The sequence below is a fragment of the Setaria viridis genome, chromosome 7 (genome assembly GCF_005286985.2).
Source record: "Setaria viridis chromosome 7, Setaria_viridis_v4.0, whole genome shotgun sequence".
In the NCBI taxonomy this organism is placed as follows: Eukaryota; Viridiplantae; Streptophyta; class Magnoliopsida; order Poales; family Poaceae; genus Setaria; species Setaria viridis.
The window spans coordinates 3,589,366-3,616,765 of NC_048269.2; the positions used below are offsets into that span (position 1 = coordinate 3,589,366).

Here is a 27,400-nt window from a genome sequence, read left to right on the forward strand (position 1 = left end):
TAGCCAATGGGAGGTTGCCATGTGTGCATCTCATGGATTGAAGGTCCCACAAACTACCACAACCGCCTCAATCCACCAGATAACGCACACAACCGCCATTGGGACCTACTAGGCAGTCACCTGAAGAAAGGCGGTTGCGAGGCAAGCCCACAGCGGGTCAGCCGAACCGCCCTTGCCTCCTCTCGTCTTTAGCTTCCATGTGGTAGCGGTTGACGGGACCCCTACGTTGGTTATGGGATATTCCCTGAAGATTTCCTAGCAGAACCGCCTGTTGAAGCCTATAAATAGAGAGGCACCTCCCTCTTAGTTTCCAAGTTAGTGGAGTTAGGCTAGAGTAGCTCTACTCCAGGTTCCAGGTCATCTTGGAGTCTAGGGTATGGCTTTTGTATCTTACATTCCTAGGTTGACTTTATTCTATTTAAAGTATTCATCTTCTTTATATAGTGTTGTGCTTGGTTCTTATATGCATGAGTTAGATATATACCCTTGCTATGTTGATATGCTAGGCTTATACGCTTGTATGCTAGTCATACACCCTTGCTATCATAGTATAGGCTTATATACTCTCATGTATGCCTTGAGACCATGCTTCGGTACATACTATGTATGTGTATATACCTTGTATAGATAGTTGATCTATGCTACGACGTCGGTTCAATGGCCATGTTTATGGTGGCTTCAGCCATTGATACATAGCCCATGGCTAGAGTGTTGTTAACAATGCAAGCATGGTGCTTGGATTGAATAGTTTCATTGGATATGAGTTTATCTCATGGGCTGCAGGGGTAGGCAGCAGGTGGTGACAGCCCTATTTGTCCTTCGTAATCCCCACGTTCGGTGCCTGCCTTGAGTATCTATCATTATCTTACCCCTGCCTTGAGTATTGTATCTATCCATCTATAGTATACTCATATGCATAGTAAATTCTTTTGACCTACCCACCTTCCTTTGGAAAATACGATACCCTTGGGAATACTCTTGGGTGAAATGCTACAGTAATATATCCGTACGCTTGTAGATTTATTCGTGATCGTTAAATATACCAACAATTATATCTCTAAATTTGAAATATTAGAAATTAGAATTATACTAATATTTTTTAAACAAAGTAGGGACCTTGACACACATTCATACGTCCGACCCTAATGAGTATGATGTGGACATCACAGCCATACGTAACCGGGATGCATTGGTTATGTCACTTACACATGAAGAAACAAATGCAACAAAGGTTACTCAAGAACAAGCATCAGATACACAAGCACATGTGTATGAAGGACCGGTTACGCGTAGCCGTGCTAAGAAACTCCAACAAGAGGTGCGCACTTTCCTCTCTTTCAATGTTGATGAGAATCATATCCTGCCTAAGTTTTGTACTATTCTTCTATGTTTACATAAGAGGATCCTTCATTGGGTTATAGGAAGGACGCAGAAGGTTACATGGAGGACACCAAAACTGTTGTCCAAGCTAAGAAAACTTACACACACAAGATACAGGGTTACATGACAGATTCCTCAACTTTACATCCATGTTTGTACCATCTCAGGAAGGAAGAGATGGGGGTCAAATTATACATGGTTGGAAACTCCATCAAGTCTAGTTTCCAACACAACAAACAGAGCATCATTTGGACTTCCTAACTAGGAGTTATGACCATTTTACTGAAGATTGAGTTGAAGCTGAGAAGGCGTGTGTGAACTGAAGAAGTCTCCATGAATGCTTTTACTAGCTGGCATTTCACCTCCCAACTCCCAACGTGGTGACTTCAGCTCATACTTATCCTACACCTATCTAGTAGGGTTGTTCCTAGTATCAATACCCTCTATGTACTATAGAAAAGACAACTTTGATCAATATGAATTATTAGCTTATATGATTTCCCAGCCGAGCTGCTAAGCGCCTTGCAGAGCCTTGCTCTTCAAGTACTTGTAAAGAGATCCCTCTAGGATCCCCTAGTTCATGCTCTAGGCATCCGTGCATTTTGTGTGGATTAATCCCCGTTTGTGGTTATGCAGTCATTCGGTGATCGAGTCGAAGCCTTCAAGGTTTCGATGCCTCCCACCCTATCGCTTGGTTGCATTCACTCTTGGTTGTTATAAAGCTACCCTGGATCGTGGTTCTGTGGTCGTTCAGATATCGAGTTGGAGTTCTACTTTGGTGTCTCTCTCCCCGTCACTTGGTCACATACAACCTTTGTAGGTGTAAAACTAATTACCCATTGCTTGCAGCAAGTATCTTTGTTACAAAACTTACTGTCGTGAAGATCGAGCCATCAAAAGGATCGGTCCATACCAGAGCACTTCTAAAACACTAGGCCAATGGATCTTGAGATTGATAAAGTCACCAAAGTTTCATCTCTTCCAAAGGGCACACGCTGACTAGAAAAAATTGGATGGAGCCGGAGCCAAAAAAATTGCCTCATCGTGGCTCCAAAATGACCACTGGCCTAAACTTCAAAATTTTCCCAGGGAGGCGGGGGTGACCTAGCCAGCAGGCATAGGGAAGAGGTCGGCGAGCGTGAGGAGGTGGGGTGTGGAGGTTGATGGTGGCAAGAGGAGGCATGGTTGGAGATCAACGATGACACAAGCAAGGTGGGGTCGAAGAGTGATGGCGGCACCAGCGTGGTGGGGGCGGAGAGCGATGGTGGAATGGCAAGGTAGTGGCTGAGGGTGACTGCGGCAGGGGTTAGGTGTGGGGCTGGAGGCACGCGCGAGCTAGCCGACTGGGGGCGAGCGGCCGGTAGGCAGAGAGGCAGGCTGCAAGCTGCACATGCGCAAGAGGAAATAGACGGGGAGAAAAGGGGGATCGGATAAGATTAGAGTATCTCCAGTAGAATATGTAAAACTGGTGACCTAAAACTTATTTTAGGTACAGAAGAGAGAAAAATTTAGGTATGCAAATGTTGCCTTCTCCAGCAGTTTACCTATAATGTTCTACCAATTTTCTTGATGCAAAACACGATAAGTAGGGCCCGCCCACTAATTTCCCTCCTCTTCCTCCACCTTCCTTTCTCTCATTCTCCCATGAGTGCTGCGCGGTCATCCCTACACAACTGCTCCGACCCTTCGCTGGCCGCGCCGCTGCTCCGCTGACTGTGCCGCTACTCCTCCACCGACCGCGCCACTCCTCTGCTCAGCAGTGGCCAAATCAGGGGCACTTATCTTCGTCTTCGTCAAATCAAAGCGAAGATCGGCTGACAACACTCGCCCACGCACCCCTCGAGCTACTTCCGTGCCCAAATCGATGAGCCAGCGCCCCCTTGAGTTTCCTCCATGGCTAAATCGACGAATTGAGCTCCAAATTGAGTAAATCATGTTCCGAATCCATGTGTTCAAGCTACCGCAGCACAAGTAGGGGTAGATGGGGGATTGCGGGCGTCCTCGCCAAGCCCGGGGGTGGGAGCCGGTGGCGCGTCGACAACCGAACAGGCGTAGCGGTTCGGCTAGGGGCGGCGGAGCAAAATTAGGGATGCGGAGGGTGAGGGCGGGTGACGACAAGCTCAAGGGCGGGGTCCGATGGCCGTAGAGGGTGAGGGCTTGCGGGCGATGCAGTTAGCAGTGAGGTCCGGTGGTTGGAGGAGTCACCATTCAAGGAAACTGCGGTGGCAGGCATGGCGCGAAAAAGTCTGGAGTGGGCAGTTGGCTCTCCTGCGCTCATGCTACTAGTTTTACCAATCCAACTTTGGATTGGCATATTTGCATATTGGAGAGAGAAATTTAAGTTATAGCTTAAAAATTTTAGGTACATCAATCCACATAGGTCATCTAGTAGAGTTGAGCTTTTTTGTTTTTAGGTATTCTGGTAGTTTTTAGGTATAACAATTCATTATACCAAATCTACTGGAGATCTCTAAGGAAGGATGTTGTTGGGGGAAATGTTAACGACCTCCCTATACTCCTTAAACAATGGTCATAAGGGCCCGGGCCCACCTGCGACGACAGTAACCTCCGCCGACTTGGCACGTACAGGAAATATTCCACTCCGCCTCGCCCGACCCATGATCCTAGGGTCGGACGTGCCCGACCCCTCACCGCAAGGCTCCGCCTCGCTCGACCCCGGGCGTAAGGGGTCGAACGCGCCCGACCCCTCGCCGCAAGGCTCCATCTCGCCCGACCCCAGGCGCTAGGGGTCGGGCGCATCCGAGCCCACAAGATAGGGATTTGCCTCGCCTGAGGGCGGGCGCAGACTAGCAGACGAGAGCGCGGATCTCGTGGCCCCCCACTGATCTCGCCATAAATATGACCTGTGGGGCGCCTACCCAGGATACGGCTCTGATGCGCAGAAAGGCACCTGCGCTCCTCGACGTGACCCACCACACCACAGTCTTCGGGCGGTACACTGTAGCCACGACCGCACGGGGCTACAGCAGCACCGTCCTAACTCTCCCCTGTGGTGTTCGTCGTAGGGCACTCATTGCCCGTACCGCCTAGCAACGGAGGGAGCGCCACCCAATTTCCTGCACGGCCCGGCGGCAAGGGCATGTTGGCCGCGTCTCCCGGTCAGCACGCGAGGCTACAGAGGTCGACCGCCCTCCACGACGTGCACAACTGCGGCGGCCAGACATCATCATTATCACGCATGGCTATAGCGGACGGTCGCCACGCATATCTCGCATGCCCGGCTACAACGGCCGACTGAAGGCAGACAACCATCCCCCTCCGGTGGTCATGCTGACAGGAGACAGAGACCGGAAGGGAAGGCAGCGACTCCGGGGGCCCGGTCCTTCTCTTTGTGCTGCCCGGAAGGGAAGGCGGCGACTCCGGGGGCCCGGTCCTTCTCCCTGCGCTATCACTTCCCTGTTTACTTTCTTCACTCCCCTTCGGCTCCTGGCTCAAGTGTAACTCCTGTGCCCTCCTTGCGCTATAAAAGGAGGACCAGGAGTCCCGAGACAGGGACGGCTCTCAAGCAACCAAAACGCCCGACTCACAACCCTTCTATTCGAGCATCAGTGCACACCCATAGAGACTTAGGACCAGCTTCCCTCTCTCGCCCGTTTGTAACCTCTACTACAAACTCTGTGTGAGTAACACGAGCAACATCCCACACTGGACGTAGGGCTATTCCTACCCGAACCAGTATAAACCTCGTGTCCTCTCGCGCAACCATCCGAGCCATACGCGCATAGAAAATAAATTCACTTGCCGTAGTCTTGACTCGTAATTCTTGACAACGACAGATGCCATGTCAGCAATTTTGCTAACGTGACAAGGTCATTACGAGTAGAGAGGAGAGGAAGTTTCATCATCATGAAACCCAGCAGGCACAGTTAGCAAGTTCCCCCAGCAGGCACAGTTACCAAGTTCTGAACTTTGGTAACTGTGCACTAAGACTGGCCTTAGACAAGTTGGATTGCTTGGTGTAAAAAATGCCCAGTGAGTAGGATAGTTTGTATAGGATTAAATAGAATGCAATGTAAGAACAAGAGTGGTGTATCATGAGAGAGGGAAGAAAAGAAAATGGTTTCTAATGTAAGAATCATGTCTATAGAAGAAATGAGAAAGGGGATTGGGATAGAAAAGGAGATAGAAGAGAAGAGATTGGATGATAATTAATTTTGAAGAAATCATCAACTGGAAATATAGTTTCTATGCACAGTGCTTAAGTGATATGGTATATATGGAAACTACCAAGTAATGTCTGTGCTGAAATTGTTCATATAATATTACTCGAAGGTGAATATGGCGTTGTGCATCTATCCTTCCACCAAACACCCTAAAAAATTTGACGGATCATTCCACACATTGAGGCATCACGAACCGTCTTAGTTAGAGGCACGATATGTTTTTATAGAAAAAGTACGAGTAAGGTCATTTTCGCTGCAAATTCAAATAGATGGACAATTTACCACTGATTTTGTTATCGATGCAGCTCGACTAGATCCTTCATCAGTCATTTAGTATTATATGGTGGCTGAACGAACAGCATGACAACATCCAGCGAGGTGGCAAGCTGTGCAGCCAGCAGATGGCTGTGTTCCTAAATTCCCCCGATATGATTCATTGATTTGTGGTTACTCTGCAGTTGGCAAACTCCATGGACTATGCAAGGCAAAGATGTTCCACTTGGTATCATGCATGTTTGAGTTACGGATCGGAAAACTAGAGACACACTGATGATAGGATTATTCAAGCAAAGATTTCCATAGCGAACCATTAATTTATCATACTTCCGATGAGCAGGTTTTTCTACTTTGCAAATTAACATTAGGCTACTTCTTACAAAAAAGACATCGACACCAGCCATTGAATCCGCCTTTCGTACACTTGTATTTCCCTGAGTGTATTCGAAGTTATCAGTTGCGACTCTATCCAGCACTGTGTCTTGCACATCCAACTTTTACAGAATGGGACAGAAAGATATTCATAGCTGCAGCTATCTGCAAAGAAACATGAAGCATGTTTATGTATCCAACATGTTCTTAACTTATGAAACACATGTTATTTAATCATTACATTAAATTAACAAAAATGTAAATCATTGTGCGTAGGAAAAAAAGATCAGAAGAAGGCCCTTCTTTCTCGAGTAAAAATAAAATCAGAAGACTAAGCAGATTGTATATGAAGAAAAAGGAACAGAACCGATAGAAGTCGTTATTTTGCATCAGATTATCATCGATTAACACAACAGAGGAGAGATTGAGGAACACAAACCAGCCGTAATCTGATCTGCGTGTAGCATGACCGCTAAAAGCAGACAGCAGAGAGTAGCATGTTTCACGTTCATCTTGTTTGAAGTGGAGAAAATAGTAGGCCAAAGACAGTACACAGACGATATATTTATAGCCAGTATGTCCCGAATCAAGGAAGGGGATGGGATCAGTGACCATTTCTTTTTTTCTCATACCACGTGCTTATCCATCCAAACTGAAATCGAAATGCTTTGACCGGTTTCATGCATAACATGCAGCCACAATCTACATGCGTCTAAGCCTTTTTCTGTTTGCTGATCCGATTCAAGAGTAATTGAGTGAGTCTCTTGCCACTAATTAAAGAGGAGTCACTCAACTCCCTGGAAGTCAGCATCTCTTTATACATAGACGTACTGACACGCTCCCATATGTCCACAGCCTCACAAAACTACTTCAAGTTTCTAGCTCCTACGACAACATTCTACTCCATCCGTTGCAAATTACAGGTAATTTTAATTTTTCTAGGTATATTCTAGACATAATGTATATCTAAGTGCATAGAAAATTCATGTATCTAGAAAAGCTAAAACGACGTATAATTTGAAACGGAGGGAATATATTCTTATCTATATCATTCCTTCCTCGCAATGGAGCTTGGTGATTGCATCTCGATCAGCTGGGTTTGCTACACCGAGTGACAAACCTGGGTTGCATACATTTCCCAGTGAGATCTTTTATGATACACAATACCACTTTATACTACTGTTTCGACGAAAAGGACTCGTATACGAGGATCCGACGGTTGAGATTAATTATATACTACTAAAATCTTTAAGCTATAGTATAGGTAGTATGCATGAGTAGTATATGTGGTATAGGGGTATGATGGGAAAGATGTAAAGTGGCATTATATATGTTGTGCTAATTACGCCGCTTCCTGCAGCCACCTGCCACCTCCGGCGACGACGACGCCAAGGCGGATGGCGCCAACAGCGTGCTCAGGAGCAGCACGGTGAGGCAGAGCAGCAAGAGCGGGAGGAGGAGGCGCTTCCTCCTGCGATGGTGCCGCCGAATTGGAACATAGCGTCAGGATCTCGCTGGAGCTCATGCTGTCTTCTCTATGGATCATGCAAGGATCGTGCCCACAGGAAGCAATGTAGTAAGATCAGGGAATCCGTTAGGATATCAGGCTCGTTTGTTCAGGTGAAGATAGAGGCAGAAGCGAACAGTGAGCTTGTCGTGGCTGCAGAGATCCAAGAGGTCGTCGCTGATGTCGCCGCTCTGTTGGGCTCCGACGCCGGCGTCATGCTCCACCTCAAGAGCCGTGCGGCTCCAAGCGCGGTGGCAATATCCAAGCTGATCGGTGATATCAGTCGGGAGAAGAGATTGTTGGGTGTTCTGGTGACGTGTCGTCACCCCGACGCGAGCTCGGTGAGGCAAGAGCCACAGCGCACGACGAGTTCTCGCTGGTCACCAACCCGGCCGCGACGCCGGTAACCAACCGGCGACCATGTTGGCCATGAACCCGGTGTCGAATCCGATGTCCCCAGGAATCGTCACTGTACCATCGACCAACCCGGGCGACAACGGGTTCTTGACGAACCCCAACCTCCCGCCACTGTACCCCGAGCCGACGAGCTGGCCACCATGCCTGACCCGATGACGATGCCGCCATCAACGGTCCCCCCCCCCCTCACAAGCCGACCATGCCGGCCCGTCACGAACCCTGCTGCCCCCGTGACGAACCCGGCGACGACGCCGACGCAGTTCCCAGACCACGTACATACCGTACCCGCAGCATGGCAGCGCCTATATATACTACAGCAAATCCATCAACTGCTCACGTACCCGTAACCGCAGCAGGGCGGCGCCTATGTATACTGCAGCAAATCCATCCGAATAATATATATTATGCTAATTACAATTTTACCCAGATAAAAAAAAACAGCTTATACTCTATAGTACCACTGGTAGTATTGTGCAACGTAAAAAACTCCCAGTGACTAACAATAAACGCAATGGTAGTATTGTGCAACATAAAAAACTCCTAGTGACTAACAATAAACGCAATCATCGTCATTGTTTTCATAAATAGTAGTGAAGTAACAATAATTCATCAAATCAGTAGGTAGTAAATCACAAACAACCACGCACGCACACAAAAATGTAGCAGCACACCACACGGGAGAGCGCAGCACCAGCAGCAGGACTGGATGAGGAGCAGAGGTGTACATGCAGGTGGGCACCTCGGCTATTCACCCACTGCTTGATCAGCTCAAGCTGGTGAAGCTGATGGCTCATCTCCTTCTTTATTTATTCCTCTCCATCTCACCAAACCAAAACCATTGCAGCGCAGATGCTGAGCACACCACAAGGTAGCATCCGGTCTCACACAAAATTTAGAAGAAAAGCAGAACAATAAAAAGCAGACGAGCATCTGACAGCACGCAGGAGGCTCGTCGTTGCCTCGCAAACGAAACAGCACGCCAATGATCCACAACACTAGCAAACACAGTGCTCAAACTTGAAGGAAGCAGCAGAGCAATCCAAGCATCCCTACTCCTGAGTCCTGTAGCCATTCCATGGAAGGGATTGCTACCTACGTTCAGGAAGGAATACCAGCGAGATCCAGTGAAATTAAGATATCAATTCGAACAAACTACGCAAGACATGAAGCACGCTTATCATCAAGTCACCTGAGTACGGAGGCTCTGCGAAGAGTCTTCTTGAAGTAGTGGGAGTGGTTGGGCTTGTAGAGGGAAGGGTGGTGGCCGGCCTCTATCCCGTCCCACTCAAGGCTGTTCCGCTATTCCTTCTCGCAGTTTACCTCAGGCAGTGGCCTGTAGAGGGAAGGGTGGTGGCCAGCCTCTATCCCGTCCCACTCAAGGCTGTTCCGCCATTCCTTCTCGCAGTTTACCTCAGGCAGTGGCCTGTGTCAGCGGCACTCCGACGATCACCGACGAGGGCCGCGGACAATTGGCATCAGAGCCGAGGTTCGGTAGGGGCTGGACTCGATCGCGGCGTGGTATCGCCGTTGGAACCGAGACCCCGCGATCCGCTACGCACTGATGGCCGGCGACGACGACACGCCACCCTCTCCGAAGAAGGGCGCCCGTGGCAAGGGCGGCGCTGCGGGCGGCAGCGGCAAGGAGGAGAAGGCGCGCATCGTCAAGGAGTACGCCGGGCCGGCGAACTGGCCAATGCTCACCAAGACGAACTACACGACGTGGGCGGCGCTGATGAAGCTCAAGATGGAGGCGCGCGACATGTGGGAGGCAATCGAGCCGGGTGACGTCTCGTTCCAGGAGGATCGAGCGGCGCTCGACGCCATCACGAGCGGGGTACCACCGGAGATGGTGCCGTCGCTGGTGGCCAAGGGGTCCGCGCTGGAAGCGTGGAAGGCCATCAAGGAGCGCCGGATCGGGAACGACTCGGTGCAGAAGGTGAAGGCGCAACGTCTTCGGAAGGAGCTGGAGACGATGAAGTTCAAGCCCGGTGAGTCTGTCGATGATTTCACCGAGCGCTTGGAGAATCTTGTGGCGGCATTGGAGACCCTCGGCGAAGTGGTGACGACGCGCAGGACCGTCGAGAAGCTGCTGCGTGCTGCGCCCAAGGCATTGAAGCAGACGGCCGTTGCAATCGAGATCACCTCTAATCTCGACAAGCTGTCACTGGAGGACGTGTGCGGACGGCACAACTCAAGCTCTGCGAGAAAGGAGCCTGGGCCGAGACCACCGTGGGACGGTGGATCGAAGATGGCATCGGCTTCCGGCGATGTTGGGCCGGATCAATGCCGCCACTGCAAGAAGACCGGGCATTGGGCCCGGGAGTGCCCGACCAAGCCCAAGAACCAGGCGGCCCACGTTGCTGAGGCTGAGGAGGAGGAGGGTCCGGCCCTCTTCTTTGCCTCGGCGGCGGTCAACGATGGTGGAGACGCGGCGCCGGCCGTAGTCCACCTCGTGGAGGAGAAGGTGATGGCGCAGCTCGACGGAAATGCCAACCGCGACGCCGGACTCTGGTATCTGGATACCGGGGCTACCAATCACATGACGGGCGCGCGCGAGGTCTTCACCGAGCTGAACACCGGCGTTCAGGGCACGGTGAAATTTGGGGATGGATCCGTGGTGGACATCGCCGGCCGCGGGAACATCCTCTTCCAGGCGAAGAATGGGAAGCACCAGAGGCTGACGGATGTCTACTACATTCCGCGGCTCACAGCGAACATCGTGAGCCTCGGCCAGCTGGACGAGGGAGGCTGCCCCGTCCACATCGACGACGGAGTGCTCCGGATTTGGGACCGGCAGCGGCGTCTGGTGGTCAAGGTGAAGCGCACGGCAGCGAGGCTGTATCTGCTACGGCTGACGACAGTGAAGCCAGTGTGCCTGGTGGCGCAGCGCGGCGAGGAGGCGTGGCGCTGGCACGAGAGGTACGGCCATCTGCATTTCGATGCACTGCGCCTGCTGTCGCGCAAGGAGATGGTGTGCGGGCTGCCCTGCATCGAGCATGTCGAGCAGCTCTGCGATTGCTGTGTGGCGACAAAGCAGAGGAGGACACCGTTCCCGGTGGCGGCGAAGTACCGAGCGGAGGAGAAGCTGGACCTGGTTCACGGTGATTTGTGCGGTCCAATCATACCTGCGACGCCAGGAGGGCGACGCCATTTCCTGTTGCTCGTGGACGATGCGTCGAGGTACATGTGGATCTCTCTGCTAAGCAGCAAGGACGAGGCGTCGGAGGCCATCAAGAGGTGGCAAGCCATGGTGGAGACGGAGACCGGGAAGAAGCTGAAGATCTTGCGCACTGACAATGGGGGTGAGTTCACCTCTGTTGAATTCGGTGAATGGTGTGCAGGTCGTGGCGTGCGGCGTCATCTGACGGCGCCGTATTCACCACAACAGAACGGCGTGGTCGAACGCCGCAATCAAACCGTAGTGGCGATGGCGAGGAGCTTGCTGAAGGGGAGATCGGTGTCGGCGGTGTTCTGGGGCGAGGCCGTGGTGACGGCCGTGTACCTACTGAACCGGGCGCCGACGAAGAGCCTGGCCGGCCGTACCCCGTACGAGGCCTGGCATGGCAAGAAGCCCACGGTGGAGCACCTGCGCACTTTCGGGTGCGTCGTTCATGTGAAGAACGTGAAGCCACATCTGAAGAAGCTTGAAGATCGTAGCACGAGGATGGTGATGTTCGGCTACGAACCAGGCGCCAAGGCGTATCGGGTGTTCAACCCGGTGGCGCGGCGCGTGCATGTGGCGCGCGACGTCATCTTCGACGAAGAGGCGAAATGGGACTGGAGCGCAGGACGTGAGGACGATGGAGGCGGAGAGTACCATGACGGCGGCTTCAGGGTGTTCATGGTGGCAGGCGAGTACGTGGCTGGTGACGGGGAACCTGTGGAGGGGAGGTCCGCACCCGCTACACCGAGCACGGCGACCACGGTGCAGCCTCTGACGCCAGGTGCATCAGATTCGCCTATGACGCCAGCGGCAGCCGCGACACCGATGTCACCCGAGCAGGTGGAGTTTGCTTCTCCACCAACAAACGTGCAAGACTTCGTGGATGCAGACCACAATGAGGAGGCGCCGGTACGTTTCAGATTGCTGGATAATGTGCTGGGGCCAAGTTCTGTGCAGGGACTGGCAGAACGAGATTTGGAGCAGGCAGAGCTCATGTTTGCAAGTGCGGAGGAGCCGGCAACATTCAAGGAAGCTGAGCAGGATCCTCGCTGGAAGCAAGCTATGAGGGAGGAAATGAAATCGATTGAAGAAAACAAGACATGGAGCCTTGTTGATCTGCCTGCAGGACATTCACCAATTGGGTTGAAGTGGGTATTCAAAGTCAAGTGTGATGAGCATGGAGCAGTGGTGAAGCACAAAGCACGGCTGGTTGCTAAAGGATATGTGCAGAGACAGGGAATTGACTTTGATGAAGTTTTTGCTCCAGTTGCAAGGTTGGAGTCTGTCAGAGTGCTGCTGGCTATAGCTGCTCATAAAGGATGGGAAGTGCATCACATGGATGTAAAAAGCGCTTTCCTGAATGGTATACTGAGTGAAGAGGTGTATGTGGTACAGCCACAGGGATTTGTTAAGGCAGGTCAAGAACACAAGGTGTTGAAACTGGAGAAAGCCTTGTATGGCCTGAGGCAGGCGCCAAGAGCGTGGAACATGAAGCTGGATAGCAGCCTTCTATCACTTGGGTTCAGAAAAAACATAGCTGAGCATGGTGTTTACACCAGGGGCACTGGAGGAGCAGCACTCATTGTGGGAGTATATGTGGATGATCTGATCATCACAGGAAGCACAGGCATCAAGGAATTCAAGTCAGAAATGATGAAGATTTACAAGATGAGTGATCTAGGTCTGTTGTCTTATTATCTGGGGTTGGAGGTGAGGCAGACCAAGGAGGGGATCAGCATTGGACAAGCTGCTTATGCAGCAAAACTTGTAGAGAAGGCTGGCTTGACAGGATGTAATGCTTGTGCAGCACCAATGGAGTCCAGGCTCAAACTGAGTAAAATCAGTGAGGCACCTTTGGCGGATGCAACTGAATATCGAAGTGCAGTTGGGGGACTTCGGTATCTGGTGAACACACGCCCTGATATTGCCTTTGCAGTGGGGTTTGTAGGTCGGTTTTTAGAACAACCACATGAAGATCACTTGGCAGTAGTGAAACACATCATCAGGTATGTGAGTGGTACATTGGAGTATGGTTTGTTCTACAAAGTAGGAGAGCAGGGAAGTACTGGTGTTCAATTAACAGGGTTCAGTGATAGTGATTATGCTGGGGATATTGATGATAGGAAAAGCACCAGTGGGATGTTATTTTGTCTAGGAGACAGCCCTGTTACTTGGCACTCCAATAAGCAGAAGGTGGTGGCACTTTCCACATGTGAAGCAGAGTATATTGCTGCATCTGGTGCAGCTTGCCAGGGAGTGTGGCTTGCACGGCTACTAAGGAGTCTGCTTGGTTTGGAGGTTGGGATGCCGGTTCTGAAGATTGACAACAAATCAGCAATTGATCTCTGTAAGAATCCAGTCCATCATGATAGAAGTAAGCACATTGAAACTAAATTTCATTATATTAGAGATTGTGTTGAGAAGGGCAAAGTTGTGGTGGACCAGATCTCTACAAAAGATCAGTTAGCAGATGTTCTGACGAAGTCTTTGGGTCGTGTTCTGTTCCAAGAGCAGCGTGAACGCATTGGCGTCGTCAAGCTTGAAGCACAGCGCAAGAATTAGGAGGAGAAATGTTGAGTAATCCTGTGCAATGCTTGTCAAGCTATTTTCGGTTTCCTTGTTCACGGTTGAAATAAGCTCACCAGTTTGTTTGGCTGAGCGAGTCTGTAGGAGCTCAAGTGCATGGTTGCATGCAGAGCGCGTCTGTAGGAGAGTGTGCGCGGTGTGTGGAGCTGAACATGGGATGGCATGTTCACGAAAGGCGGCATGCCGTGCGTATAGGAGTCGTTGGTTAGCTTCTATTTGTATTCAGCAATACAAGGGAAAAACGTAGCCTGTTCTTTTGCAGCACAAAACAGAGAGTCCGTGTGTGTTCCCGCGGCCCTCGTCGGTGATCGTCGGAGTGCCGCTGACAATTGGTATCAGAGTTCCGGTCACCTCCGCCGCTACGACGAACAGCTCTGGCAGGCGCTTGAGGCTCCAGCAGCCCTTGATCCTCACCGTTTCAAGGTTGGGCGCCAACATCTTGCCCCTGTAGATGCCCTGCAGCTTGGGTAACTCATGCAGGTGGATGCACTTCAGGCTACTGAATTCTTTAGGCTTCCGCTGCTGAAATTCTGAATCAGATGGGAAGACTTCCCTGAGGTCACCGCAGCACACGATCTCAAGGGTTTCCAAGTTACGGCATCCATGGATATAAACTTTGATTTGCTCCAATCCCAGATGTAGCGCGCCTTAGGAGTTGGGATGCCCAGAATATCCGTAGAGCAGGAAAAATTTCTTGGCCCCTTACTAAAAGAGCAGTGAAAACAGGGGCTTGTAAGTTAGGGCATCTCTCAATTCGGCACCACTCTATACTGTTCCATCTCAAAATTTCAGCAGCAGGCACAGGGCCTGGGATACATGTTATGGACGAGCTGTCATGCAAGTGACAACTGCTTTCGATCTACAGGCCGCATAGATTACAGACATCTTCTACTTTTGTATTTATTTGGTTTGTTAGGCAGTACATCCTTGCTTAGCTTCCACGCAAAAATCCTGACTTCAAAATAGTTGAATAATATGCAACGAAAATTAAATAATACGCAACAAAAATTCAAGATGTGATCTGTTGTTTGTAAGTTAGAGAATGGAATTATATATATGAATAGATATTTGCTCCTATATTGTCCTCCTAGCAAGATTTCCATGCTTTATTACCAATTTCCAATAGTTCGATTTAATTTGATGCCTAATAACAACAAATTGTTAGCCACAGCTCTATCGGTACCACAATGTGGGCAACTAATTTTTTAATTTAGCTGCTATTATATGTACATGCATTCTGTTTGTCGTATGATTGTGTTCATAGATTTGTAAAGAAAAGTACTTTTATAATCTTACTAACATGGAGATATGAAAATGAACTTAAAATATATGCACCAGTGTGCCCTTGTTCAAAATAGCAGTATTTTCACTCCATTCCATTGTGTTTTGTCTTCTCTTAGAAGAGCCGCAAAGGGCCTCAATAGCTAAGTACTTGTTGGTACTTCAAGTCCTTTGTTTCCACCAATCAAAAAAAATAATTTAAAAAATAAATTTAAAAACTATTTTAGTATTTGGTCCCACTAATTTGGTACTTTCTCCGTTAGATTTCTCCGAATGGACGGCTCTCATTTTTTCCAACCATTCTAAAATTTCTCTAAATTAAAAGATATCCAAAATGTTCTTTTCGAATAGACAGGCCGAGGGTTATTCTTCCTTCTTCACAATGTTTATAAAATGAGCAGGGGTTTTTAATATAATTTGGACATCCCCCTAGAGAAAAACAGATTAGCAAAAAAATCCTAACCAATTACCAACAAAAAAACATTGACCCCTTGATAAATAATCCTCGGTATTGCCTCAATTAGACTAAAAAATATTTGGCTACAAAAGTAGAAAATAGAAAAATATAATCGTTGGTGTTCACTAAGAAACACTCAAAAAATAGTAGAGATCTTTTAGTGGCTCCTAAATATATGACGCTTTATTTTGTTAAGATCTTGTCATACTTTTGAAACTTTGTACATCGGTTGCTCTCAATATATTGTCCTGGAAATATTATAAACACAAGTGTAGATTGGCCTTAAATAACACTCACTACGGGAAACAAGAAAATCGCCGAGTGCCCCTAGGGCGAAATACACTCGGCGAGCCGTTTGCCGAGTGTTACACTCGGCAAACGGCACACGGCAAACTCTGTGACGGCAAACAAGGTTTTGCCGAGTGTTTTCTGTCGCGCACTCGACAAAGACTTTGCCGAGTGGCCAGAAAACACTCGGCATACAATTGTTGAAAAAAATAAAAAAAAACCTGTTCGGCCGCCGGCCGCCGCCGCCAGCCACCACCGCCAGCACCGCCACCGACCGCCGCCGCCAGCCACCACCGCCAGCCACCAGCCGCCAGCAGCACCACCACCGCCAGCCGGGAGGGGAAGGGCCGGAGGAGAGGGAGGGGAGGGGCGCCGCCCGCGCCAAAGAGGGAGGGGAGGGGCGCCGCCCGCGCCAGCGGATCTGGAGGAGGGAGGCGGCGGCGGCGGAACCGGGGGAGGCGGCGGCCGTACCACCAGCACGTCACCACCATCCACACCGCCGCCGCCGCCACCATCCACGCCGCCGCCGCCGGCCACCATCCACGCCCGCCGCCACCATCCACACCCGCCGGATCCGGGGCCCCCGACGCGAGTCCCCGCCAGATCCGGGGCTCCCGACGCGAGTCCCCGCCGGATCCGGCGAGGAGGGGCAGATTCCCCACCGGATCTGGGGAGAGGGGCGGGGCAGCCACGCGAGGGAGGGAGGAGGGGAGAGGAGGGGGAGGGGCGCCGGTAGGAGAGGGAGAGGGAGAGGGAGGGAGGGCGGCGGCGGCGGCGGGAGAGGAAGGTGGGGGAGGGGGGCGTCGGGAGAGGAAGGTGGGGGAGGGGGGGCGTCGGTAGGAGAGGGAGAGGGAGAGGGAGGGAGGGCGGCGGCGGCGGCAGCGGCGGCAGGGGAGGGGGCCGGGGGGGGGGGCGCTGGAGGAGATTGGGGGCCGGGCGCGGTCTGCGCGGGGGGCGAGGCCGGGGGTTGTTTTGAGGGGTGGGGGCGGTCTGGTTTGCCGAGTGTCCTACGTGGACCTACGTGGACACTCGGTAAAGAGTTTCTTTGCCGAGTGTCCAACGTAGGACACTCGGCAAACTTTTTTTGAAAAAAATTTGAAAAATATCCAACAGTTTCAAAAAAATACCAAATTTTCACACGAACCAATATAGGTTCTCTACTGACTATACAAAAAGTTTTGTAGTCAAATCGAACTCGACCGTCACTTCGACTCTAAATTTTATCGAATCCTTCTCAAAGTTACTATTCTTCTTCTGAGATGCTTCGATTTGTAATCATCGTACATGATGAAATGTGCAAAACCTTCTCAATTTTTTTCCATAGCCTCCACGTATTATATCATCACATCATGGCAAATCTCATAATTTTCAGACTTTGATTGTTTTTTTTACAATTTAAAAATACTACTGCCACACGTTCATGGTCGTGTTTCCTGAACAAGATGTTCGAAATTTCTTTTCATTTCATGGGTCAGGTCTCAAATTGGTCCAAATAACATGAATATCATTTTTCTACTCATTTTATTCCATAATTTGAATCACTTGCAGTTCAAATTTGACTTATACCAAAAATTCCCTTGAAATGCAATTAATTAAATAAATATAGCAAATAAATTCAAAAATATACCAAATTTTAACATGGAGTACCACATGTTGTATGTGGGGAGTAGAAAAAATTTCATGGTGAAAAGAGAAAAAAAATTATTTTTTTGCCGAGTGTCAAAAAAAACACTAGGCAAACCCCCCTCTTTGCCGAGTGTTTTTTTTGACACTCGGCAAACCCCCCTCTTTGCCGAGTGTTTTTTTTGACACTCGGCAAAGAGGGGGCTTTGCCGAGTGTTTTTTATTTGACACTCGGCAAAGCCCCGATTTGCCGAGTGTTTTTTTTTTTTTGCCGAGTGTTTTTGTTTGGCACTCGACAAAGAGCTTGTTTGCCGAGTGTTTGAAAAAAAACACTCGGCAAAAAGAAAACACTCGGCAAATTTAAGGTTTCCCGTAGTGACTTTTACAATCCAATATACATTTATGAGACATTGTACTTGTATTTTAATTTAATAAAAAACAATGGCCTAAACTGCACCTTGACGACCATAAAAGTTAAAAGTGTCATATTTTTTCACCGGAAAGTAATAACACATCATCCCAATTGGATGTACTACGAAACATAAACGCAAAATACATTATTATGGGAGCCACATATTTTTTACCGGGTAACGTAAATTTTGGACAACACATTTTTCCGAACACATGTTTATTTTGTTTACATATATATAAAGACAACGATGTAGGCAATAATGATAGTCCTAAAGCTAAATTGTGGGTTGTTTTGGTTTTCCTAGATGTATTATTTTTTATGCACCTAGATATAAGTAGATGTCTATATGCATAATACTATCTATGAATCCACAAAAATCAAAACGACCTACAGTTTGAAATGCGGGAAGTAGCTATTAACTTGTCTCCATGCATATTTCTAAACTCTAAGACTAGGTACAAATGCTGGTGCTGAACCATCCTAGGGGCAGCTCCTCCATCCTATAGGGGCGCTCCACCTGACAGCCTCTAGACACAAACGTGAAATTTGAAGAGTTTTTGAAAGAACACGGTCACTCGACAATAATGGCTTTGGTATGACTGGACCAGAGACAGAAGGTGGATAGCCAGAGGCGGACCCACAGGGTAGGGGGCGGCCGGGTCTCTGCAGGCAGGATGACTGGCTGAGGCGAGGCAGGCGTGGGGAACAAAGAAAGAAAGGCAAGGGTGGGTTTGATAGCAACGGTTCAAGTTTAATCTTGTCACATCAGATATTCGGATGCTAAGTAGGAGGACTAAATATAAGCTAATTATAAAACTAATTGCAGAACCTCTAGGCTAATTCGCGAGATGAATCTATTAAGCTTAAATAATCCATCATTAGCAAATGGTTACGGTAGCACCACATTGTAAAATTATGGACTAATTAGGCTTAATAGATTCATCTCACGAATTAGACTCCATCTGTGTAATTAGTTTTTTAATTAGACTATATTTAATACTCCTAATTAGTATCTAAACATCTGATGTGATAGGGTTAAACTTTAACCCTCTTAGAGCCAAACACCCCTAAGATTCGATCGTACGCCGCGACCGTCCTATACATGGACGGCATGCCAGTTTTCGTGCTTCGAGCACCCTGCATGCCTTCTTCCTCCATGGCAGCACAGGTGGTGGTGCCAGCATCTGTCTCTCTTCTTCAAAGCAGGAGCAGCCACCTCTCTCCTCCGACAATCTACTATACGTGTGTCTCTTCTTCTTTAGGTCTTGTTTGGACAACCTTTGAGTTTGTTTTCTTTGTGCATTTAATGTATGTTATTCTTGGATACACAAGTTATCCGAGTGTTTGCAGAGAAGGGATTAAGATATTCTTAATGCAATCATCCTTGTTAATGTGGCAAAGAACAAAAATGCAACAATTGAGGTTTGATGGTTGTGGCACTTCCTTGAGATGGTCACTTGTTTTTGCATTAAACGTGATGTTGAAGTTCCTGCTATGCATGGTGATTATGTGTTGTATGAAAATCAGCAAGGTATGCCCGTGCCCGAAACCAAACAAATGATGACCATTTTAGAAGAGAAGTATATATTGGTGTCATTAATCAAATTAGTCAAGAGCTTGATAATCGGTTTGATGAGATCAATATGGATATACTTTTTTTGTATGTCAGCCTTCAATCCTTCCAATTTATTTGCTTCGTTTGATACACAGAAGGTACGTAGATTAGCTGAATTTTATTCTAAGCCGCGTTCCTTCCAGTGGCGGCGCGCCTCCCGGCGTCCCACGACTTCGTCACCTCCACAATGTCTGCACCAGAAGGGTGACCCAGCACATCACGCATCATCACCATGATACCACGAGCGTACATGCACCCCCGACCCCACCACCATGGCGGCGCTGCAAAGCTGTAGATCGGCGTTGCCGACGATGAGAAGGCACCCGTGGCCTCGCACCACACTCGCTGTCGCCGTCACCACCGCGCGCCTCCTAGCCCTACTACCGCTTCTGGGGCCGCCATTGTTGTCCTCCCCGCTCGCGGCGCACCCTAAACCCTCCACCTTTTTGCACCGCCGGCATGCACAAACTCGTCCGGATCCTGGTCGGAGCTTCCGCTGAGTGCCACCACCGCATGAGCCCTTTCCTTCCACTTCCCCACCATAGGCGCACGCGCGGGGGGGGGGGGGGGGAGGGGGGAGTGACCGCCGTCACCGCTTTCCTGGATGCCGGCGCTGCGCTCCTCGATGCCTGCAACACCATCACTGTGCGACTCGAGCACCTCCGCTTCCTCGCCCGCTCGCCAGCCGTCGCCGCTCCTCCGCGCCTTGACGACGAGCAATGGCCGCTGCACGCCGTACATCCAACATCCGGGGGGCCGGATCCAGCCCCCAAGACCACGGATCCGCCGCCCCGTGCCGCCACTGTCACCCCTACCCGCGAGGCCGCATCGCACCGCTCCCCCGCCCGAGAGCGACGTGCGCCCAGCAAAAATGCCCTGCCACCGCCGTCCTAGGGGCCCGCGCAGACTTCCGGCGGCCCTTTCGGCGGCGGCAAGGGAGGAGGAAGGAAGGAGGGGGCGGCGCGGCCGTCGCCCGAGTCGCCTAAGCGGAGGTGACGCGGGCGCTGCGTCGGAGTGGATGATGCACTTATACCTTAATGCCTTGTGGTTGTAGTGCATCGTAGGTTACTAGATGAGACTTGAAGGCTACATCTATATATAGGAGCTATATGTGTCATCTAAAGTGACTAATGAGAAGATGCATAGCTCCCTCACATACTTGTCTTTTGTGTTCCTTCTATGATGATCTTGTGTATTAGGGAGAGGGAAAAGGGATTTATCTACTACTCTTTCAAGTCACTCCTTGTCCTTGACGGGAATCGGGGGAATTGCATCGGGGATCCGATTCTTAACAGTATCTACCGTGTTAAACAATTTTCCAAAACCACTGAATGTAATGAATGGGTTTATCCCACTCTCAGCTTTGGGCCGTGTTATTCGTTGCTGGCAAAGGAAAGGGGCCATGTTATTCATCAGGGTTTGGGCCGTATTATTTATAAACCCCTCCATCTCTCCAGGCCCACTTAAACTATGAACTGGCGCATTTGTCTTCTTTTATTGATGATCTATTTTCTTGCGCTACTGCAAGCCCCCTGTAAGAAACAGGATAAGAAGCAATTCCTTTCGTCTCCATTTCCTATCATTTTGTGTAAGAAATGCTGCTGTGGTTGCGTATTCACATTCAGCACTAAACGGAACTGAATCAAGACAGTTCTGTATGATCTAGTCAGCTGAGATGTGGCAAATTTCCCTCCTTTATTTTACTTCACTCTCCGCCACTGGCGGCATCAATAATTTTGCAGTCGTTGCTAGAGGAACCAGCGACCAGTTCCTACATTCATCTCCATTGCCCTTCTTTTGTAACGGCAATGCAGGGAGGGAGACAGGACTTGAGAGTGGAAGAGAGCAGGTCTCTCTTCTGAAAGCATCCTGACACTGCACTGCACAACATAAGAGGACGGACATTCAGCATAACACATATGCATCCATAAATGTCGCATGATTACTATGTACAATTGCTCTTTCTTCTTTTTTTTCTTCTTGTTCTCTCCTCTTTTTTCTCTTTTCCTTTACGGACGGCAATCTTCCATCCACCTTCTTCCTCTTCCAATGCAACCAGGGAAAAAAACGACTAGATTTCTAGAATCGAAAGAACCAAGCAAATCCTCCCATGTTTAGTCTAGACTCTAGACCCCACTGCAGCTCCGTCCTCCTCTCAGGATCACTTCACTACCAGAGCCTAGTTTACTCCCTCTGCTGCAGATCGATGACGACGACGCTGATGTTATCCCAACTGTCCCGCCCGAACGCGAGCCTGACGAGGAGCGAGGCGGCGTTGGAGCACCGGGGCTCCGGCTCCGGGCCGGTGCCACCCGCTGCCGCCGCGTCGGCCGGGTTCCCGTCTTGCAGGCACTGCCGCGCCACGGAGCAGGCGATCTCGTTCGGGACCGCGTCCCACATCCCGTCGCTGGCCAGGATCAGGCACTCGTCCTCCGGTGTCCGGTCGGTCACCGTGATCTCTGGCTCGGCGATCACCTCAGGACGCAGCATCCTGTCTCCTGCACACCCCATTTAGCAAATCTTCAGTCAACATGTAACATGATTGAAGTGAAGATACTACTACCATTCTATGATAAGGTACCGTAACATCACTGTCATGAGCTCAGGACACAACGCAAGACAACAACATCCCTACAGCCCCTAGCCTAGCAACTAGCATAATCGATCGAACCTATATCCCCACTTGTGACTTGTTTACAAAGGTCCACTTCTTTTTTGTAGGTTGGGTTAGTATCATAGGAACGTGTAGACAAATGGCACTTCCACTTTCGGCGAATCGGAGTCCGACTCGTGGCTATAGCGTCTGATCCATGTTTCCTCCTTGTCACCTCCGATAACCTAAGTAACTGAATCAGCACCATCAGGGTGCAGCTGAAAGCTGAACCTCAAAAATGGTCAAGTGACATGGGCAGAGAACATGTGGCCATTTTCTTCCTAATATAAGCCAATTAACATGTCACAACTCATGTGGTCAGTGATGTGACTGTTTATCTACTCAACAACAACCAAGTAGCATGGAACTGAAGCTCATCAAAAGCTGCCTTGTTCCTTGTTTGTTGTGTGGTTAATACCGTATGAGCCAATAGAGAATGTTGTGGTGGACATGCAAAGCTCCCTCCCATGATACAAAAGCAACAGATTGAAAACCTTTTTTCCTAGATCAAAAGGCATGGCTTGTCATACTCTTACCTCGCTAACACGAAACTTACGAGCCATACTTTTTTTTGCATCATCATAGAGCTTATTAAAGGAACGGAACAGCTTCAGTACACCTATGGTTACATGTTCGATTCCCCGATACCCGGCAGTTCTTAATTGGTGGAGCGATGTCAAGATGCCAAGGAATAGCTTCTCTTTCGGTCTGTTAAAAGCATGCAAAGCGACAAACGAAATCGCCCTCTCAGATATAGTACTTCCCCTTCAAACCTTAGTTTCCAGCATTGCTGCAAACAAAACTCTAGTTTAAGAACTAAAAAGGGGCACGTCTTACAGCAAGATCCAAAAGGTAAGCGGCAAAGCGAACTAAACATAAATGCAAATCTAAACAAGTGTCATAGCTTCCTAAGTACCACCCTTAATAAGTTACTCAGGTTTACAACATGAGTCAAGCACAAACAGAGAAACCAAGTTGTTGCTAATGGTAAAAGGTGAGTGTTGAATGTGGGTGCTGTTCTTATTTTGCCCGAGGGATTCGAATTAGCGCCGCCTGTTTATATTACTCGACATGAACAAACATATGCTCTGGTTTACAAGCTAGTCAAGCACAAACTGAGAAAAATCATCGAAACGCTAGACTTGTACTGAAGTGACAGGTGGCCCCAGCTCTGGTCTAGGAGGAAGAAGCGCAAAACATGTGCCGAAAAATGGCAACATGCATAAAACACCAAATCGAAACCGAACACCGAAAAGTCAAGCGACGACACGTGTATGTGCATGGAAAAATTTCTCCAACCTCAGTTTCCAGGAAAATTCCCCCAGCTCCAGCGCAAGCACATCAACGACATCGTTAACGTTGTAAAGAAAATTCAGTGAAAAGAGATAAGGCCCATGAAAAAGTGCCATCAACCTCAGATCAAATCGAAAACGCGAGGAGCCAAACACGTGCGTCGCCGTCCGGCTTAAACTGGTGAGAACAACGACACCAGGCAGACAATTCAGAGAGCACAAAATGGTCACAGCATTCAGCCAGCAGTTTCAGAGAAGCAGAGTGGACAATTTGCAGATGGATACGGATGAAGAAGCAGAGAAATCAATGCTCAGGGGATTTAGATTAGAACACGTGGAGGGAGGCAGGCATACCGTACCTAGTGCGCGCGACATGGCGAGGATGCCACGCACGCGGTGGCCGTTGTTGAACACCACCCGGCCGCCCGCCGCCTGGATCCGCGCCAGCTCGTCCGGCCTGTTGGGCTGCATCAAACCCACCAGTCAGCTTGAGGATGGCTAAACCTAATCAGCATAACCCTAATTCTATTACGTGGCGTCGTAATCAGCACGAACGTTGGCGCACCAACTTTTTCCGGCCACTAAAAAGTTTAAAATTTCTGCGGACCACCGATCGAAAAGCAAAACGCCAGGACAGAGAAAAGCGAGCAGCAAGGGCAGGTGGCGCCTCCGCCCACCACCCCCTCGCCGGCACCGCGCAGGCGACAGCGAGTGGAGATGGGGCCCTCCTCCCTGCTTTAGTTTGAGCTGCCTGGCCCACCGCCCGGCCACCACCCCGGTCGCCCCACGTGCCCCGGCGGCGACCGACACGTGCCCCCTCGACCACCGTCACGACCCGGAATCCCCCGCCGCCGCCGCCACGTGTCCTCCCGCCCGACGGCGACGGCGCCCCTAAAGTTCCCTGGAATCAATCCACGGGACTGCCACTGCATGGCCCGCTTTGATATCCGTGCTGCCCCGCACCGAAATCCCAGCACCTCAGGCTCAGGCTCAGGCGGCTCAGCTCCGTCCATGGATCGATCCAACTCACGGAATTCTCCCCTCTCTTCTTCTCGAGCCATCCCATTTTTTCCTCTCACAGATCAGTATAAGTTGTTGCTGACGCAATCGTGGTCCACGTCGGCAAGCAGTAAGCCATGCCGGCCGGCGGCCAACCACGAGCTGCCAGATGCGCGCCGATGCTAAGCTTCTGGACGGGCGACACCTCACCACGCACGAGTCAACGGTCAACGTCGCGACGGGAGACCACTGCGGGGACCGTGGGGGTGCTAGTGCGAGTCAGACGGACACGTTGTTGGTCGTAACCCGGTCGCGTAGAGAGCAGCAACTACCTTGTGGTCGTCGGAGAGCGGCACGGGCGTGGCGGCGCCGGGGCCGCCGCCGCGGCAGAGCACGGCACGGGAGTCGCCGCAGTTGGCCACGACGAGGCGGCCGCGGACGAGCACCGCCACCACGGCGGTGGACCCGACGATGCCGGAGTTCCCCGACAGCGGGCAGCGGCACGGCGGGCTCGCGATGCGCCCGCAAGCGCACGCCAGGGACGCCAGCGCGTCTACGCGCCGGAACGTCCGCGACAGTGCCGCGCGCCACGCGCGCTCCTCCTGCTGCTGCTCCTCGTCCTGCACCCCGCCGCCGCTGGTGGTGGCACCGGCCGCGCTCGTCCCTTCCCCCGCCGCGGCCTTCTGCTGCCGGCGGCTCAGGCGCTGCGCGAAGCTCGCCGCCTCCGCCGCCAGCTCCTCGGCCAGGAACTCGTGCATCCGGTCCCGGCATAGCTCTGACACCTGCATGCGTTCATTTGCATCAAATCGTACTATCGTACAGGTTCGTATTTGCATCATCAAGTCGTGGGATTAGCAAAGGACAAACGACGGAAATAAACGTGGATCCATGCCATCTCGAATTTGGAATGTCCTAGAATGTGGCCAGGTGGACACTTGTACTGCTGCGAAAGCAGCTAGCTTTCGCAGTGACTATTGACTGCTAGTGAATGAAGGAAGCCAGCTGCTGCAGCTTTTCCTTTGGCACGCATTCATGGCGTGTTCTTCTCCTTCTTTCTTCTTTTGGTTTTACTATTCTTGCAGTAAAAATCGTGAAATTAACTTAGTAGTAAGACATGCATCTTATCCGTTTTGGAGTGCAGCAGGTAGATCTTGATTTAGCTCGTAATCAAGAGCATGGAATCTTGGGTGCAACGATGGAGTGATTAGTAGATATATAAAGACGGGATTAGAGTAGAGGACGTACATGGGATCCGCCGTGGCCGTCGAAGACGCCGAAGAAGTGCATGGGGGAGCCGTCGACCCAGGTGTGGAAGCCCGGGCGGAGCGACACGGTGTCCTCCATGTCCCGCGACCGCCCCGCCACTGACAGGGACCCGAACGCGACCGGCCACGCTGCCTGCGCCGCGGCCGCCGCCAGAACCTGATGCAGCGGACCCGCGGGCGGGAGCGGCCGCAGTTCCTCTTCCTCCACAGCTTCGTCTACTTCTTCACCTTGCTCGACGTCGCTATCGACATCTGACGTTGCCGACGACGAGGAAGTCGGGGAGGCCGGCCGGATGCGCTTCTCCCGGCTCGGGCCCGCGGCGCTGGCGCCGGCGCTCTCGCTGGATCCCGCGGCCGTGGACACGGGCAACGGCGCGAGGCGGCGCCGCCTGCGTATCCGGCATTCCGGGGTGGAGGAGAAGGACGCTGATGCCTGGCTCCCGTCGCCGGCGCTAGCCATCACCATGGCCTCTGCTCTCCGGCCGGCGACGGCGCGGCCACTGCACGCGCGCAGGAAGCTAAGAAGAGTCCCGGAGCAGAGCAAGGGAGCCCATCGAAGCTAGCTCTAGCTACCTGGCTAGGGCACAGGAGCAAGAGATGGAGACGGAGGGGATCATATCGGATGGGGAGGAAGAGAGGAGCGGGAGGGGAAGCAAGGATGGAGAGGCGAGCGCGGGTGTCCTGTTCTTGTCTGCTCGCTCGCTAGCGTGGGCGAGGCCCGTCCGGTCGCGTGGACGGAAGAGCAGGCGGTTGCTGTGCGGCGGGCGGGACCCAGGAGTCGCCACGTGGAGACGCCGCGCGAGACGTGGCCCGGGAGGTGCAGGGGGCGCGTGGTCCCGCCGCCCGGAGGGAGGGAGGCCGTCGCCGCGCGCAAACTGGCACCTCGGAGCCCACGGCGCGCAACGGCCTGGCGGCCTGCTTCGCCTGGGCTACTTACATCAGCGCCTTGGACAAATATAACGCGTGTCGTGTGTGTGCTAGTCTCCTCTCCGGCCAGGCGACAAGCGAGGCTTCATTATCATCTTTGTACCACCGCCTCTCCGTGTATGGCACAGTGTATAATTTTTTTTAAGAACATCAAAATATGTTTATAGGGAGAATTTTTCACTAAATTTTTCTAATTGCTTTGGGTATAACAATTTGTAGAACTTTCATGGTCACTTTTTAGGGGAAAATGTATTTAAGAAACAAAAAGATCATGAAAAAGGTTTAGGAAATGATTTGAGAAAACATTTCATGAAATTGCTTCAAGAAAAACCTCAATGATAAAATTTTCAAGAAACCATTTTTCCTCTAAAACATTTTTAGAAAACTTCATCAAAAATGTTTGCACATGATTTCAACAACATCATGAAAAAAACAATTTATTATATTAAAAGTAATATGGCAAAACATGCAATGAGAATGAATGGTTGAACGAGCTAGGTTTGGTAGATAGCATATGGTTCTTGTCCTTAAGGCTAGGTAGTTTTGGATCCACATGCCCTAAATAGTAAATACACTAAAAACTCTTCATGATGGGGTTGACACGTTTTACAAATACACATATTACAAAAGGGAGCTTCAGTTCATCAATGAGATCAAGAAGTGTGATAAAGCAAATTATGTGTGCGCGCGTGTTTTGGATCCA

The 27,400-nt window shown here is 50.5% G+C and overlaps 1 protein-coding gene and 1 long non-coding RNA gene across 2 annotated transcripts; both read right to left on the reverse strand.

The window, feature by feature from the left end:
• Window positions 1-6,122: 6,122 nt before the first annotated feature.
• Window positions 6,123-6,735, reverse strand: LOC117862689 (uncharacterized). Its single transcript, XR_004642044.2, has 2 exons — window positions 6,652-6,735; window positions 6,123-6,377 (listed from the first exon to the last, which is right to left on the reverse strand). It is a non-coding gene; the product is annotated as an uncharacterized lncRNA (long non-coding RNA).
• A 14,730-nt stretch (window positions 6,736-21,465) lies between these two features.
• Window positions 21,466-26,779, reverse strand: LOC117863340 (probable protein phosphatase 2C 37). Its single transcript, XM_034747002.2, has 4 exons — window positions 25,751-26,779; window positions 24,838-25,287; window positions 23,866-23,971; window positions 21,466-22,059 (listed from the first exon to the last, which is right to left on the reverse strand). The coding sequence occupies exons 1-4, from the start codon at window positions 26,234-26,236 to the stop codon at window positions 21,746-21,748; spliced, it is 1,356 nt and encodes a 451-aa protein (XP_034602893.1). The 5' UTR covers window positions 26,237-26,779; the 3' UTR covers window positions 21,466-21,745.
• Window positions 26,780-27,400: the final 621 nt, after the last annotated feature.